Genomic DNA, 15,436 nt, shown 5'->3' on the forward strand with positions numbered 1-15,436 from the left:
TTGGAGAGCTACCCTCCTGTGCAGGATTTTGCTCCAGCCCTGCTCTAACACACCTGGTTCAGATGCTCCTCATCGAGACCTTGATTGGCTAAATTGGGTGTATTAGAACAGAGCAGGGTTGAAGCAAAAGCCAGTAGTTCTCCAGGAAAAGGGATGGCCACCCCTGGTTCTAGAGTCTAGAACCCACCCCTGGCTCTAAAATCTTTAGATTTCTCTGGTTCTAGAGTCTTGAGTTCTTTTCAGTCTAAAATGACCATGACATTCTGTTTGATCTTTATCTTTTGTTAAAGAAAAATATGAAAATAGAGTTGACAGACATTTAGGCACACTATAGACACGTACTGTACACAGATATGCACACGGTTCATTATCATAGATTCATAATGTACTAGGAGATCCCAGTTTTTCACAGCAACGTTTCATCAAAATCTACGAGGCTGTGTTGTCTCATTGTGTTCAGCCATTAGATTCTGTTCCCATTCATTTCATGATTTATACAACACAGAATCATGTTGATGTGGGGTAAACGCTATGAAAACCTGTCCCCAAGGGATTAAAAAACATCAACAGCCAAGCCATCTTGAACGGGAGGAAAGTGTGGAGGCTTTTAAGGTGAAGTCCTATGGGTTCCCCTGGTCAACTCTCCAGTCCGGGGACAAATATCCACCTCCCTTTAAAAAGGTGTCACAGCTCAGAGTTAATGTCCTCACGCTGTCAATCACAGTCAAGAGCTGCTCATTGCCAGCCAATCACAGCAGACGAGGGACAGTTCCATCCAATGGCAGCAGTGGAATGGAGCTCTGTTCGGCCAATGGAAGAACTCCGGTAGTAAGTGCTCTTCAGCAGTGATTCTATTGATTCACAGGAACACAGTATTCCTGCAATTCGATTGGTCAGATGACAAAGTCTCTCCTGTCATTGGTTCATATAACAGGAGGTAATTTTTGTTTGCGCTCCAAACAGGCTCAAATGGATAATAAGCCCCTCCCCTATATTGCTAGACCAATGAGCTAGCTTTCCATCCAGAGGCTTTAGCTCGACTGGCTGATCACTCCTCTTTCCTGCTACTGACACATCAGCACGGAAACCACAGATTCATCAGGAGTGAGAAAACCCCCAAAAAACACAGACTTATAAAACAAGTCTAAATACTTCTTTTTTTTAACATCGGAATGTAGGTTGTTGGGGTTAGAATACTTTTTTTCTTTGGGGAAGGGGGACAATTCTTTCACCTTATCTACAATTTTTCAAAACATTTTAGTTTACATTTTATACAGTTATTCAAATACACATGCATTAAAATAAAAATATTGCACAAAATTAATGACAATAAAAGTGTGGTTAAGTAGGGATATCAGTGGGTTTTCTCTTTAACGTAGTGCTGCATGTGTGTGTGTGTGTGTGTGTGTGTTACTATAGCATGGTCTCTTGGTCTGTATTAAGGCTGCTTCACTAAAGCTCACACTGGCACAGTGTCTGACTGGGGAGGGCTGCAATCTTCATGCTACACACTCAAATGCACAGAAACACACACAAACCTCTAAAAGACCTAACACAGACAGACAGGACCCACAGAGTACATTCTAATAGGCATTCCTGTGTATGCGTAGACACCCGACAGACAGTCACCTCTACAGACGGCAACATTCACACAGTCTGGCCTGTTTCATTTCATTCTGTCTCCGTCCAAAATGGCACCATATTCCTAATATAAAAGTGGACTACTATTAGGCTCCGTCTGTCCAAAAGCAGTGCACTAGAATGGAGTGCCATTTCATATCTACCCAGGTCTCAGCTCTAGAGAGATCAGGTGAGCTGTGCATTCTGGTTTCTTCTTCTTTCACATGATTAACAATAGGAAGCACAGTGAGTAGACTAGAGCTGTCTCTATCATGCCTGTCGACACACAGACACACAAACAGCTAGGGCTTTGGTTGTCATGGCTACTGACCGGTGCATTAAAAAGGGGAAATGGCCTTTAGGCCAAACCCTGCCTCCTTGTGTCCGAAAGGATTATGGCAGGCATGGATGATGTCACATTGTGTAAAAAGAACACAAAATAACAAAAATGTGAAAAAACACACGCCTTGCAGAACCGGATGTGGTTGACACTGCAGGCCCATTCTCTGTCTCTATTTCCTCATCTGTCTCCTGCTGTTTAAAAGCTTACAGTATAAGTCAGACCCATATATATATATATATATATATATATATATATATATATATATATATATATATATATATATATATATATATATATATATATATATATATATATATAGATATATATAGATATATATATATACCCGTAGAAAAAGAATCTATTCATTCTATTTCTATGTACAGGTACTGTATATACACAACATATGCCATTCAACCTATGTGGGTCGTTCTACAAAATGAGTCCCTTTTGCATCCCTTTGATATTTTTAGTAGAAATTGTGCGACAATATTGATTTTTAAAGCTGCAATATGTTACTTTTTGCGCGACCCGACCTAATTCACACATAAATATGAGTTATAGATCTGTCACTCATTGAAAGCAAGTCTTAGAAGCAGTTCTATGTGGGTTATTTCTACGCTTCACGGTCTTAAGTTTCATTTAGCAACTTTTACGCTCATTTTTTTTGTACACCAGCGTCAAACAGCTGAAAATACAATATTTTGGGTTATCGAAAAGCTATTTCACGGCGGTTTACATAGTACAATGATTCTCTTCCCTGTACTTGCTTGTTTCATCAAAAACTGAAATTAAGCGAACTATTAGAATTTTCGCAACCAGGAAATGGCAGATTGATTTCTGCATAGTGCATCTTTAAAAGCCTGTTATATTAAATGAAGTGACCACATGGACAATTCAATACATTTGATTTTTAATATGAATAGACTTGCTAAAGTGCCACAATAATGCATTTTGCCATGTTCCTCTGTGCACTCTCTGTGACTTCTAGGAAGATGTTAACCCACAAATTTCTACAAGTTTTCACCAACACTGTGAAGCCTAAGTTATATTGTTGCTTTGACAATGTCATTTGTGAAGAGTATTTATTTAATGTGATTCATTCAGGTAAACTCTGTTAAATGAACTATCCTATTCCTTTTTTTAAATTCAAATGAAAAATTTAACATTTAACAGTAAAATTATAATGTAAAAGCAGATGAGCTGGTTATATATACTCTTTTTTGCCATTTTCTCTTGTTTTGTGGTGGAAAACTGAGTGGGTTGAGCATAACACGTCAACCCTGTTACCCATAGATAGAAAGGCTAAAAATGTTTTAACAATTAATTGTTTTTTGTGACGCTGTCATTCAATTGCTCCTCCCTGTTGCACACAAGAGTCTTCCATTCCCCTGGTCACAAGGGATTTATGGCTGATTTAAGGTTAAATCGTCACCCTGTTACGGTCAACCCTGTTACTTTATCTGGCACTTACATTTAGCATTTTTGTTTCTTCATTTTAGTCATTTAGCAGACACCCTTATCCAGAGCGACTTACAGGAACAATTATGGTTAATTGCCCTTAAAGGCACCGGCAGATTCTTCACCTAGTCGGCTCGGGGATTCCAACCAGCGGCCTTTCGGTTACTTGCCCAATGCTCTTAACCGCTAGGCTACCTTCCGCCCAGTTATTTTTTTTCTTTAACCTCTTGAGATGGGAAACTATGCTTTTTATTAGGCTGAAAATATGCTCTTCATTAAATCTACATTTCTTTCCCACCAAATGACTCTAACCCAGCGTTTCCCAAACTTGGTCCTCGGGACCTTAAGGGGTGCATGTTTCGGTTTTTGCCCTAGCACTACAAAGATGATTAATAAACTCATCAAGCTTTGATTACTTGAAATCAGCTGTGTAGTGCTAGGGGGGGAAAAAATCTTTGTGAACCCAGGACAGAGTTTGGGAAACACTACCCAAAAGGGACTCATTACATGGAACGACCCATGTATTTCTCTATACATAGCTCTGCTCTCTGGTATCAGTAACGGAGATCAGCTGCTGTGTATATCAGAGCAGCTGTCAGTCTGACCACACATCTACAATAAAATAGTTTAGTAGGAAATAAAAAGTACAAAAATAAAATAAAACCCAAATGCGGTCTCTAAACTGTGCACACGAGAGGAGAGGGTGTGTGTGAGTGAGTAGAGGACAGTGTGAGAGGCATGTAGGGGAGAGGAGGGAAGAGTTAAGTGCTCGGATGGCCCAAAAAGCACCTCTTGACATAGAAAGAAGGACACGCACACCTCTTCTCACCAGCACACATACACACCCTCCCCACTACTCCCCTCCTCCCTCTGTTCTCTCACGGCGTGTGAGCGAGTGTGTGTGTGTCACCAAGTACCCTGCCCAATCCCAGTCTCCTGTCACCTCTTCAGGGAGGTGCTCTTGAGTTTCTGTGTGTATCTGGCTGTGCGCGGCGAACGGGAGTGCAGTTTGACAAACAGCTCTGGGAACTTGTACTGAGGGAACATGGTCTCCAGGAAACCTTCTAGCAGCACGTAGACCAGCCGTCGATTCATTGGTCCATGTTGGAACATGTCAAACACACGCAGGATGCCTTTACGAGTCGTATCCGCCCCTATGATGTGCTTCAACTCATCTAGAGGAGGATAGAGTGAGAAATTATGGATTAATAGGGAACAAATGTGTTCAGTCTGTGTGTGTGTGTGTGTGTGTGTGTGTGTGTGTGTGTGTGTGTGTGTGTGTGTGCATGCATGCATTACCTGGCATGATTCCCAATAGGTTGGTCTTGGCGGCGACCCGTGTCCTCATGCGGATGTTCTTGTCCCGGCGGGGCGGAGACTCTGCTAGGATTCCGTTGGGCCAGTATGAATCCCTGCACAGGGACGGGACCACAGAGAGTTACCTTCTAACCAATCACACACAGCAATCTAATAGTGTGTGTGTCTGTGTCTGTCACCTGAACTTCTTGACGTAGTCTGCCACCTGTTCTGGAGCTGTCATGAAGTCCACATGATCAACAATCTTCCTGCAGAGACCAGAGGGGCAGAAAATACAGTCAGATCTCTGTATGTGGCACTGGTGAGTGTGTGTGTGTGTGTGTACAGTACCTGTTGATAGTGTCGCCGTATGTGGCTCTGATGAGTTGCTGCAGAAGGTTCTTGATGTTCCTGCGAAGCCACTGGTTCCTCTCCTTCAGGTCAAACACCTCATCCATCAGCAGCAGCATCACACGCAGGGGGATGTTATCATCCACCTGGAAAACACACACCTCCCAAAGTAAACGTTATACCACTATATTGCTTTCACTAATTGAACATGTTCCAGAGGAGAGGGCCTATAAACTGGTGGGACCGTGTGCTAGTCGGGGTGTTGTACTCACGTTGTCGTCCAGCTGGGCTGAGACTCGGCAGTGCTCTGGGTCAACGTCAGACTTGGGGAGCAGTGGAGGCACCTGGACATCAGACAGTAGAGTATAGTCAGAGTCTGGTTGATGTATAGTCTGAGTATAATTAGTACATGGTCAGTCTGGTTGGACTTTTAAGGTTAGAGTGTGTAGCAAGACTGTTGAACATGGACTGTTTGATGTTGCCCCAGTTTCTCAGACATGCGTCCAATGTCGGTTATATAAGGTTGTAGCATAGGTAGTAGGCCTGTGAACGTTTAAATGTTTAATTGGGTTCCTTAACGTTAAGAAAAACCCTTACATGGACGCAGAAAGTAAACAGCATAGTGGGTCAATTTCCGCAACAACTAAGATCGTTGAAGCGCAAGGCTCAAATTCTCCTCTGTTTTGGTGCCCTGGCAACCACACTGAACAGCGTGAAGCGAATCCGTGCACATTCGCAGACACTGAGAGCCAAGTGTTGCATCTCACTCATCTCAGTATCCTAGCCTATTCATTGATGACAGGCCCTGCTTTACTGAAGTTGTGAGACGTTGCAAGCCAAGAAATTGCGAGATACAGTTTTTGATTGCCGACAGATAGGCCTAGTGCACGGTTCTGACTTTCTGCCTGGTGGCCGACCTGCTTAGACTGTGCCCCTCCCCTCTCTCTCCGTTCCTCGCTAGCTCGCTATGAAAGATGCAAATGTTTGTGTTCTCGGAAGTACGGCAACTAAGTCTCTTCTGTTCCAAAAATTCTGAATCTTGACACTCAGAAATTGGAGTCGACGTGCAAGGAGTCAATTCTTTTGGAGTCGACACTCCACTACTTCATCGTTGTTAACATTTGTAAAAATGGTAGAGAAAGACAAGCGACAGCAGCGAAGCCCTGTAGGGCAATACTTTGAGAAGTTAAATGAGAAGGAAATGTAAACTTTGTAAGGTGGAATTGAGGGACAGTAATGGTAGTACAGCTGCAATGTTTAACCATCTGAAAGGGACACACCGTGAGACCTAAACTGTTGCTGGCAGCAGCACAGCTGCATCGCGTGGAATTATGTGCATTTTCTTATCGTTTTAAACGGAAAACCAATATGATTTTTTCAGTTTAAACGTTAAGAATTTTTTTCGAATGTCACATCCTTAATAAGTAGAGTCCTTACCTTGAACATGGACTGTTTGATGTCCTGTCCCAGTTTCTCTGACATGCGTCCCATGTTGTCAGCAGCAGTGTTCATCCCTTCAGCCAGACTATCTGGCAGTCTCTTCACTGCGTTGGACACGTTACGCATCGAGCTACGCAGAGGGTTCACAAACGTATCCATCTGTTGAGACATGTGGCTCAGTTGGTAAAGAATGACGCTTGCAACGCCAGGGTTGTGGGTTCGATTCCCATGGGGGACCAGTATCAAAATGTATTCACTCACTACTGTATAAGAGCATCTGTTAAATAATGTAAATGAGACACACACAGACAAACACGCGACAGGTGAGTGTAGTGAGCAATGCCGTAGCTAAGCCACTTGAGTGTGTACAGCTGGGCAACGTGAGTGTGTTTTTATATTTAAAAAAATATATCATCATTTAGCAGACACTCTTACCCAGAACAAGAGTGTCTGTGTGACAGGTTAAAGGAAATACTCATAGCCTGTTATACATTAAAGTATTACTAAGTTCATAGTATGTAAGGATCTTAAAACATCTAAGGTTAAAAAGATCATGCATTCAGTATTAGTTGATAGAGATTGATAACATTCATATAATTGTGTTAAAATCCATCAAGCGTACAAAGGGTACGAATTGTGAGAGGAATGTGTAAACGTTATGTTGATTACTTTATTTTGTCGTGGGTAAAAGTGTTAATCTGTGATCTACTAAATGCTCTTAATCTATGAGCCTGAGATCGATTGCTCTGGTCTCCACTCAAGTTCCCGGGGAAATCGCCGGTGTTTTCTCATTGCACTAAAGTTTCAGTGAGGAAACAACACCGTATCACTCTCGTGATTATTTCTCCCCTTTTTCAGGTACGTTATTGATGATAAAAAAAGAGTAATTTAAATGTAATAACTCGCTAACATGTCACGAGTGTTTTTTATTTTATTTACCCCCTTTTCTCCCCAATTTTCGTGGTATCCAATCACTAGTAATCACTATCTTGTCTCATCGCTACAACTCCCGTACGGGCTCGGGAGAAACGAAGGTCGAAAGTCATGCGTCCTCCGAAGCACAACCCAACCAAGCCGCACTGCTTCTTAACACAGCGCGCCTCCAACCCGGAAGTCAGCCGCACCAATGTGTCGGAGGAAACACCGTGCACCCGCCCCCCTTGGTTAGCGCGCACTGCGCCCGGCCCGCCACAGGAGTCGCTGGAGCGCGATGAGACAAGGATATCCCTACCGGCCAAACCCTCCCTAACCCGGACGACGCTAGGACCCCCCGGTCGCGGCCGGCTGCGACAGAGCCTGGGCGCGAACCCAGAGACTCTGGTGGCACAGCTAGCGCTGCGATGCAGTGCCCTAGACCACTGCGCCACCCGGGAGGCGTGTCAAGAGTGTTTAAGGTGTGTTTTAGTAACATCTTGAGGAAGTTAGTTAATTAAGTTTGCAGAGAGTAATATGAGTCCTGCTCGGTTGCAGCGAAGGATAGCTTCGTACTGAGAGTACCTGCCATTTTATGTCGATTGTGAATGAACATGTGCATTGTTAATAAGATATTTTGCGGTGTTATGTGTATAATGGTTTTTCAAACACTTTATTGCCTGTTGATAAATTGAGTTATGGTTTACTGAGTTAAAGCTTTGTGCTTGACAGTAATATTGAAATTAGTATCTGTTTCAGTGAATTACAGTGTATACTGTTGTGACTTGAATAAGCCTTGTACCCTACAAAACGATCTATTTCCTGTAGATCTGTTATTCTGTAAAATGTGTTACTTTTGTAAAATGATTCCACTAAAGTTTCGGTGAGAAAACAACACCGTATCACTCTCGTGATTATTTCTCCCCTTTTTCAGGGGCGTAACATCTGCTTACAGGAGCAATTAGGGTTAAGTCCCTTGCTCAAGGACACGTCGACAGATTTTTCACCTAGTCGGCTCAGGGACTCGAACCAGCGACCTTTCGGTTTCTGGCCCAAAGTTCTTAACCGCTAGGCTATCTGCCGTGTGTGTGTGTGTACCTTGCGTGCGAAGTCTCCCTTGCCCTTGCTGTATTGCTTATTCTCCAGGAAGTCATAGACATAGGGGACCAGAGTAGGACAGGCCTTCACCATCTCTGGATTCAGCAGCAGCTAACACAGAGAGAGAGAAGAGAGGAATGGGCATAGCCACGTAAAACAGGTATAGTAAAGATATAACAACACACACTCCTACCTGTAGGTATGCGTTAAGATCTTTTTTCCTCTTCTCCAGGAAGTCTCTGTCCATGTTGTTGAACGTCTTCTTCCCTGGCAGCTTCAGGATCGACGTCAAGTTCTCAAACTGGAATATATCAAACACACACATACATGCCAGGTTCCCAAAATGGAGGTACAACACACATCCATAGAGATGGGTGGAGGGTGCACTTGGACCAAAGTCTGTTTTTAGCATGGGCAGCACCATTGAGGCTTCCACCATTTTGAAGTAGTCAACTGGGTGGGACTTGCTATGGGTTAAGGCAGGATCACATTTCATCCAGGTAAGCAAAATTCCATAAGTGCAGGAGGCAGTAAATCACCAACCTTGGCTTTATACCTGTTCAGACTATACTCACTCCAGCACATTAGGTGGTGTTATGCACCTTTTCAGTTTATTTACAAACTGCCAATGCACTCTTAGAAGTAGAATAAATGTACAACTTTAAAATGGAGATGCTGTCACAGAAGATGCGATTGCAAGGATAGAAGGTATGCCATCTTTCCATATCTATGTACACACCTTAGAAGTCAGAAGAACTTTGTTATAGGAACACGCATATATTTACCTTTACCTGCTCCGTGATCCTCATGTGGAAGTCGTGGAAGTCAGAGTAGCGTCGGTAGGTTTTCCAGGAGTCCTCGCTGCCGTCGTGGTTACGGCGGCACACGGTGATGGCGTAGAGGGCGTAGGTCTTGCCGTGGTCATTACACACCCCTGTAGCACCCAGCAGCCCCAACCCCATACCCAACCCAGCCCCGGGGAGACAAGCATCAGCTACTGATACACAGAGCCCAGGGGGAAGAGGAGGCAGGAGAGGGCGAGGAAGAGGAGGGATAGGGAAGGGAGGCAGGAGAAAGAGGAAGCGCACAGACAGAGAAGGGGAATGAGGACAGATGACAAAAAGTAGCAAAGGAATAAGTGAAGGAAAAAGAGAAGAAATGGTAAAGGTGATGAAATAATGAAAGTGTAAAAAGAAAAGTAGCAGCAACATGAGATGGTAACATGAGTGATACAAGTTGATGGTTAACGTGAGGAGATGAGGTTACAGGTCAAAGGGTGATGGAGAGGGGAGGAGGGGGCTAGTCGGGGGAGTGGTCAGTAGTTCAAAAAGGCACACACACAGTTCTGGCCCTAAAAAAGTAACCCGTCGCACCGCTGTAAAATCTTGCCCACCCTGCACAACCAAAATCAATCGAAAACATCAAATGTCAAAACATGCTTGCTATTTTATCATCCAAGATACATCTTCCATGCCATAAATAATGGAACTCACTGGACTGCCGTCTTGTAGTGTTAGGAGACAACACTGCATCTAGGCTTCTTACAGCATCAAGGCATTTTGACAGGGTAACGTTTTTAAGGCCACTACTGTTGTACCCACACATATCTGAATGAAACCACATTAGTAGTCAGTAGTCACACATGCAAGTGAGAGGACAATGGTTGTTGGTTAACTTTCAGTAGCACACTAGCTTACAATACATCACATCCCACCACAGACAACACACTCATCTGACTGGATATCACAAATCTGAATTCAAGTGTGTGAGTACCTGTGTCAGAGATGAAGGCGTGTAGCTGGATATTTTCGTCATGGCAGGAATTCGAAAGGTCATCCAGAGACTGTAAACAGTGGAGAGAAACAACCAATAAGAACCAGAGATACTGCCAATCTCTGGACTAACATCCAATCAACACCTGTGATACTGTTAATCCCTGTACTAACAGCCAATCACCAGCAGCGATACTGCTACATCGACCGCAGCAAAAGTCAACAATTTCCTAACAGTTGTTAAATCTTAACTCTATAGCAGGGTAGTGAACACCACTAGAGGTCCAATAACACCTGTTCTAAAAGAACTAGGGCTGGCTGTATTTAATGACTGCACTGAGCGCTGGTGTGTCTCAGGGACTGATGAGGACTTACTAGATTAATGCTTCCTGTTGGAGAACCGTTGAACGATTCTGTAGAAGAAGAGAGAGAAATAGTTTGAGATATAGGACAAAAGTTTCTCTTCAAAGTCATGGGGAATGGGTTAGGCCAGGGGTGTCAAACTCATTCCATGGAGGGCCGTGTGTCCTGTTGGTTTTGTTATTTATTTTCAATAGGTGTCCAATTAAGTTCCTAACTAATCAATTACCTTCATTGATAAAAGGGAGAAGCAAAAACCTGCAGACACTCGGCCCTCCTCTCACCCCTGGTTTAGGGTTAAGCTATGCCTACAACGCACAGACATAGACAGACTGTACTAACCTCCATCTCCGTCATCTGATCCTCTATAAGACGGTTCTTTGAGCATGTCCAGTTCAGCTAACATCCTGATGTAGAGGGGACTCTGTCTGAACGACGGGTAGTACCTCTCATCACGAAGCATCATGTCATACACCTGCAACACACACCAGAACACATGGGAATACTTTATTTGGATCCACAACGAAGCATTGAGTACAAAGGTCTCAAATATGCTTGCTAGCTGTTACAGTCTCAGCCAGTCTGATAAAAAGGTTTTCAACTAACAAAAACACACTTTTCTCTGGATGTCGTCGAATATCTCTGGCGTGGGGTCTCCTTCCTTCTGTAGCTTCTCTCTCAGTTTGACTACAGACACCTCATCTACCTGCACCCTGGGGGACGCCTGGAGAGAGAGGGGAAGAGGGAGAGAGAGAGAAAAAGGTGGACAAAAGTTTAAGAAAATGTGTGGGTTTGTGCGCGTGTTGCGAAAGTGTATGTCGTGAAAGCGTGTGTGTTACCTTATCAGACAGGTACTGTTCATAGACCCCTAGTGCTGCAGCCTTCAGCAGTCCTTTAGTGGAACCTCCCTTCTTTCCATCCTTCTGCCATCCCTCCATCACCTCTAGTTGTTGCTGGGCTGTTACTCTGTAGCCCTCCACTGTCAGCCAGAAGAACAGCTCTGCCTGTGCCCCAGCCGCCTGCATGTAGTCTACAGGAGAGGGTAGACGTCAAGTGTTAGAGGTAAGGGGTGAGGATGTTCCTCTGTAGCCCTCCACTCAGGCACACACATGCCTTCACACACACAGTTTGTTTGCTGTTGTATGTGGTTTTTCCCGTGTCTTCTGTCTGTGTCTCCGTTTTGTCTTACATTGTTTTTTCCCCAACCCACGTCCCCACCGGAGACCATTTGACTCTTGGCAGGCAGTCATTGTAAATAAGAATTTGTTCTCAATTGACTTGCCTGGTTGGACACTGTGTTAAGAAACCTCCAAACGAGCTTCAATGCCACACAACACTCCTTCCGTGGCCTCCAACTGCTCTTAAACGCCAGTAAAACTAAATGCATGCTCTTCAACCGATCGCTGCCCGCACCCGCCCGCCCGCCTAGCATCACTACTCTGGACGGTTCTGACTTAGAATATGTGGACAACTACAAATACCTAGGTGTCTGGTTAGACTGTAAACTCGCCTTCAAGACTCATATCCCAAATTAAATCTAGAATCGGCTTCCTATTTCGCAACAAAGCCTCCTTCACTCATGTTGCCAAACATACATTGTAAAACTGACTATCCTACCGATCCTTGACTTCTGCAATGTCATTTACAAAATAGCCTCCAACACTCAGCAAATTGGATGCAGTCTATCACAGTGCCATCTGTTTTGTCACCAAAGCCCCATATACTACCCACCATTGCGACCTGTATGCTCTCGTTGGCTGGCCCTCGCTACATATTCGTCACCAAACCAACTGGCTCCAGGTCATCTATAAGTCTTTGCTAGGTAAAGCCCCGCCTTATCTCAGCTCACTGGTCACCATAGCAACACCCACCCGTAGCACGCGCTCCAGCAGGTATATCTCACTGGTCATCCCCAAAGCCACACCTACTTTGGCCTTCTTTCCTTCCAGTTCTCTGCTGCCAATGACTGGAACGAATTGCAAAACTCACTGAAGCTGGAGACTAATATCTCCGTCACTAACTTCAAGCGTCAGCTGTCAGAGCAGCTTACCGATCACTTCAGCTGCACACAGCCCATCTGTAAATAGCCCATCCAACCAACTACCTACCTCACCCCCATATATTTGTTCTCTTTTTTTTCTTCTGCTCTTTTGCACACCAGTATTTCTACTTGCACATCCTCATCTGCACATCTGTCACATCAATGTTAATTGCTAAATTGTAATTACTTCGCCACTATGGCCAATTTATTATTGCCTTTCTTCAATTGCACAGTGTATTACAGATTTTCTATTGTGTTATTGACTGTACATTTGTTTATGTGTAACTCTGTTGTTTGTGTCGCTTTATCTTGGCCAGGTCACAGTTGTAAATGAGAACTTGTTCTCAACTGGCCTACCTTGTTAAATAAAGGTGAAATAAAAAAATGAAAGGTTCAATAAAATATAAAAACAACTCGGCTTGCATGACAGTGTTGTGTGTGTGGTACAGTACTAACCCATAAAGAATTGCAAGGCGATGTTGTGAACAAGGATGTGTTCCAGCGGTATGATGCACAGCTTGCCGAAATTAGCTGCTAGTTTTAGAGTATCCACTTCCTACAGCAGAGAGAGAGATGGAGATAAGGAGAGATAGAAAGCGTGAGAACGAGAGAGAAAGAGGTTTAGTAAGTGTGTGTTAAACTAATTTTCACTGTTCATCAAACTCTCCATAATACCCCATGTCTGACCTTCCCTGACTGTAGCCTCTGTATCCTGGTCTCACAGACCTTCTTCACAAACAACAGACTGTTGATCTGATTCTTTATAACATTGATATCTGAGAGAGGGAGAGAAAGAGGGAAGGAATGGGATGGAGGGAGAGGGAGATGAGAGGAGAGTGGAATGAGAGATTAATAAATACATTTTGGGGGGGATTGTATGTACAGTGCCCCACTGTATAAACTCAGCAAAAAAAAAAAAGTCCTCTCACTGTAAACTGCGTTTATTTCAGTAAACTTAACCTAGCGGAACCCCTCGCCAACAGCCAATAAAATTGCAGGGCGCCAAATACAAAACAGAAATCTCATAAATCAAATTTCTCAAACATACAAGTATTATACACCATTTTAAAGATAGAAATCTCGTTAATCCAGCCACAGTGTCTGATTTAAAAAATGCTTTACAGCGAAAGCTCCACAAACTATTATGTTAGGTCACCACCAAGTCACAGATAAACCCAGCCATTTTTCCCACCAGAGAGAGGAGTCACAAAAAGCACAAATAGAGATAAAATTAAATCACTAACCTTTGATGATCTTCATCAAATGACACTCATAGGACTTCATGTTACACAATACATGTATGTTATGTTCGGTAAAGTTCATATTTATATCCAAAAATCTTATTTTACATTGGCGTGTTAGATTCAGTAGTTCCAAAACATGCAGTGATATTGCAGAGAGCCACATGAATTCACAGAAATACTCATAATAAATGTTGATGAAACTACAGCTATTATACATTAAACTTTAGATACCCTTCTCCTTAATTCAACCGCTGTGTCAGATTTCAAAAAAGGAAAAAGCATAATCTGAGAACGGCGCTCAGAGCCCAAACCAGCCAGAGAAATCTCCGCCATGTTGGGTAGTCAACATTATTTATATATAAATATTCACTTACCTTTGATGATCTTCATCAGAATGCACTCCCAGGAATCGCAGTTCCACAATAAATGCTTGTTTTGTTCAATAATGTCCATCATTTATGTCCAATAGCTTCTTTTGTTAGGGTGTTGGTAAACAATCCAAAAGTGCGAACTGGTCCATTCGGACGAAACGTTCAAAAAGTTATATTACAGGTCGAAGAAACTTGTCAAACTAAGTATAGAATCAATCTTTAGGATGTTTTTATCATAAAAGTTCAATACTGTTCCAACCGGAGAATTCCATTGTCTGTAGAATTGCACTGGAACGAGAGCAACCTCTCAAGTGAAAGCGCATGACTGAGAACGAGGCTGTAAGCAGACCCCTTAGCAGCCTGAAACCACGTTCTAAAGACGGTTGACATCTAGTGGAAGCCTTAGGAAGTGAAAAATAACCCATATCCCATTTGTGTATTCGATAGGGGTGAGTTCTAAAACTACAAACCTCAGATTTCCCACTTCCTGTTTGGATTTTCTCTCAGGTTTTTGCCTGCCATATGAGTTATGTTATACTCACAGACATCATTCAAACAGTTTTAGAAACTTCAGAGTGTTTCCTATCCAATACTAATAATAATATGCATATATTAGCATCTGGGACTGAGTAGGAGGCAGTTCACTCTGGGCATGCTATTCATCCAAAAGTGAAAATGCTGCCCCCTATCCCATTAACATGTGTAGATATTTGTATGAACATAACAAGATTCAACAACTGAGACATAAACTGAACAAGTTCCACAGACAGGTGACTAACAGAAATTGAATAATGTGTCCCTGAACAAAGAGGGGGGTCAAAATCAAAAGTAACAGTCAGTATCTGGTGTGGCCACCAGCTGCATTAAGTACTGCAGTGCATATTCTCCTCACGGACTGCACCAGATTTGCCAGTTCTTGCTGTGAGATGTTACCCCACTCTTCCACCAAGGCACCTGCAAGTTCCAGGACATTTCTGGGGGGGAATGGACCTAGCCCTCACCCTCCGATTCAACAGGTCCCAGACGTGCTCAATGGGATTGAGATCCGGGCTCGTCGCTGGCCATGGCAGAACACTGACATTCCTGTCTTGCAGGAAATCACGCACAGAACGAGCAGTATGGCTGGTGGC

General features: G+C 43.3%; 1 protein-coding gene across 4 annotated transcripts in view; it reads right to left on the reverse strand.

Moving 5' to 3' along the window:
- Positions 1 to 2,267: 2,267 nt before the first annotated feature.
- The window catches only part of snx13 (sorting nexin 13), a 31,559-nt gene continuing 18,390 nt past the window's right edge, over positions 2,268 to 15,436 (reverse strand). Inside the window, exons 11-27 of one of the 4 annotated variants that reach the window (XM_070436469.1) lie at positions 13,379 to 13,467; positions 13,148 to 13,247; positions 11,490 to 11,680; positions 11,267 to 11,374; positions 10,993 to 11,125; positions 10,666 to 10,703; positions 10,292 to 10,361; positions 10,012 to 10,125; positions 9,310 to 9,512; positions 8,712 to 8,819; positions 8,519 to 8,629; positions 6,506 to 6,667; positions 5,341 to 5,412; positions 5,069 to 5,214; positions 4,918 to 4,986; positions 4,721 to 4,833; positions 2,268 to 4,596 (exon numbers count right to left, since the gene is read on the reverse strand). In XM_070436469.1, the coding sequence (XP_070292570.1) occupies positions 4,361 to 4,596; positions 4,721 to 4,833; positions 4,918 to 4,986; positions 5,069 to 5,214; positions 5,341 to 5,412; positions 6,506 to 6,667; positions 8,519 to 8,629; positions 8,712 to 8,819; positions 9,310 to 9,512; positions 10,012 to 10,125; positions 10,292 to 10,361; positions 10,666 to 10,703; positions 10,993 to 11,125; positions 11,267 to 11,374; positions 11,490 to 11,680; positions 13,148 to 13,247; positions 13,379 to 13,467 (2,063 nt within the window). In that variant the 3' untranslated portion in view covers positions 2,268 to 4,360. Of the gene's footprint in view, positions 4,597 to 4,720; positions 4,834 to 4,917; positions 4,987 to 5,068; positions 5,215 to 5,340; positions 5,413 to 6,505; positions 6,668 to 8,518; positions 8,630 to 8,711; positions 8,820 to 9,303; positions 9,516 to 10,011; positions 10,126 to 10,291; positions 10,362 to 10,665; positions 10,704 to 10,992; positions 11,126 to 11,266; positions 11,375 to 11,489; positions 11,681 to 13,147; positions 13,248 to 13,378; positions 13,468 to 15,436 lie in introns of all 4 variants that reach the window. The other 3 variants (XM_070436468.1, XM_070436467.1, XM_070436466.1) reach the window with 3 other exon arrangements.

Source organism: Salvelinus sp. IW2-2015, linkage group LG31 (assembly GCF_002910315.2).
Source record: "Salvelinus sp. IW2-2015 linkage group LG31, ASM291031v2, whole genome shotgun sequence".
NCBI lineage: Eukaryota > Metazoa > Chordata > Actinopteri > Salmoniformes > Salmonidae > Salvelinus > Salvelinus sp. IW2-2015.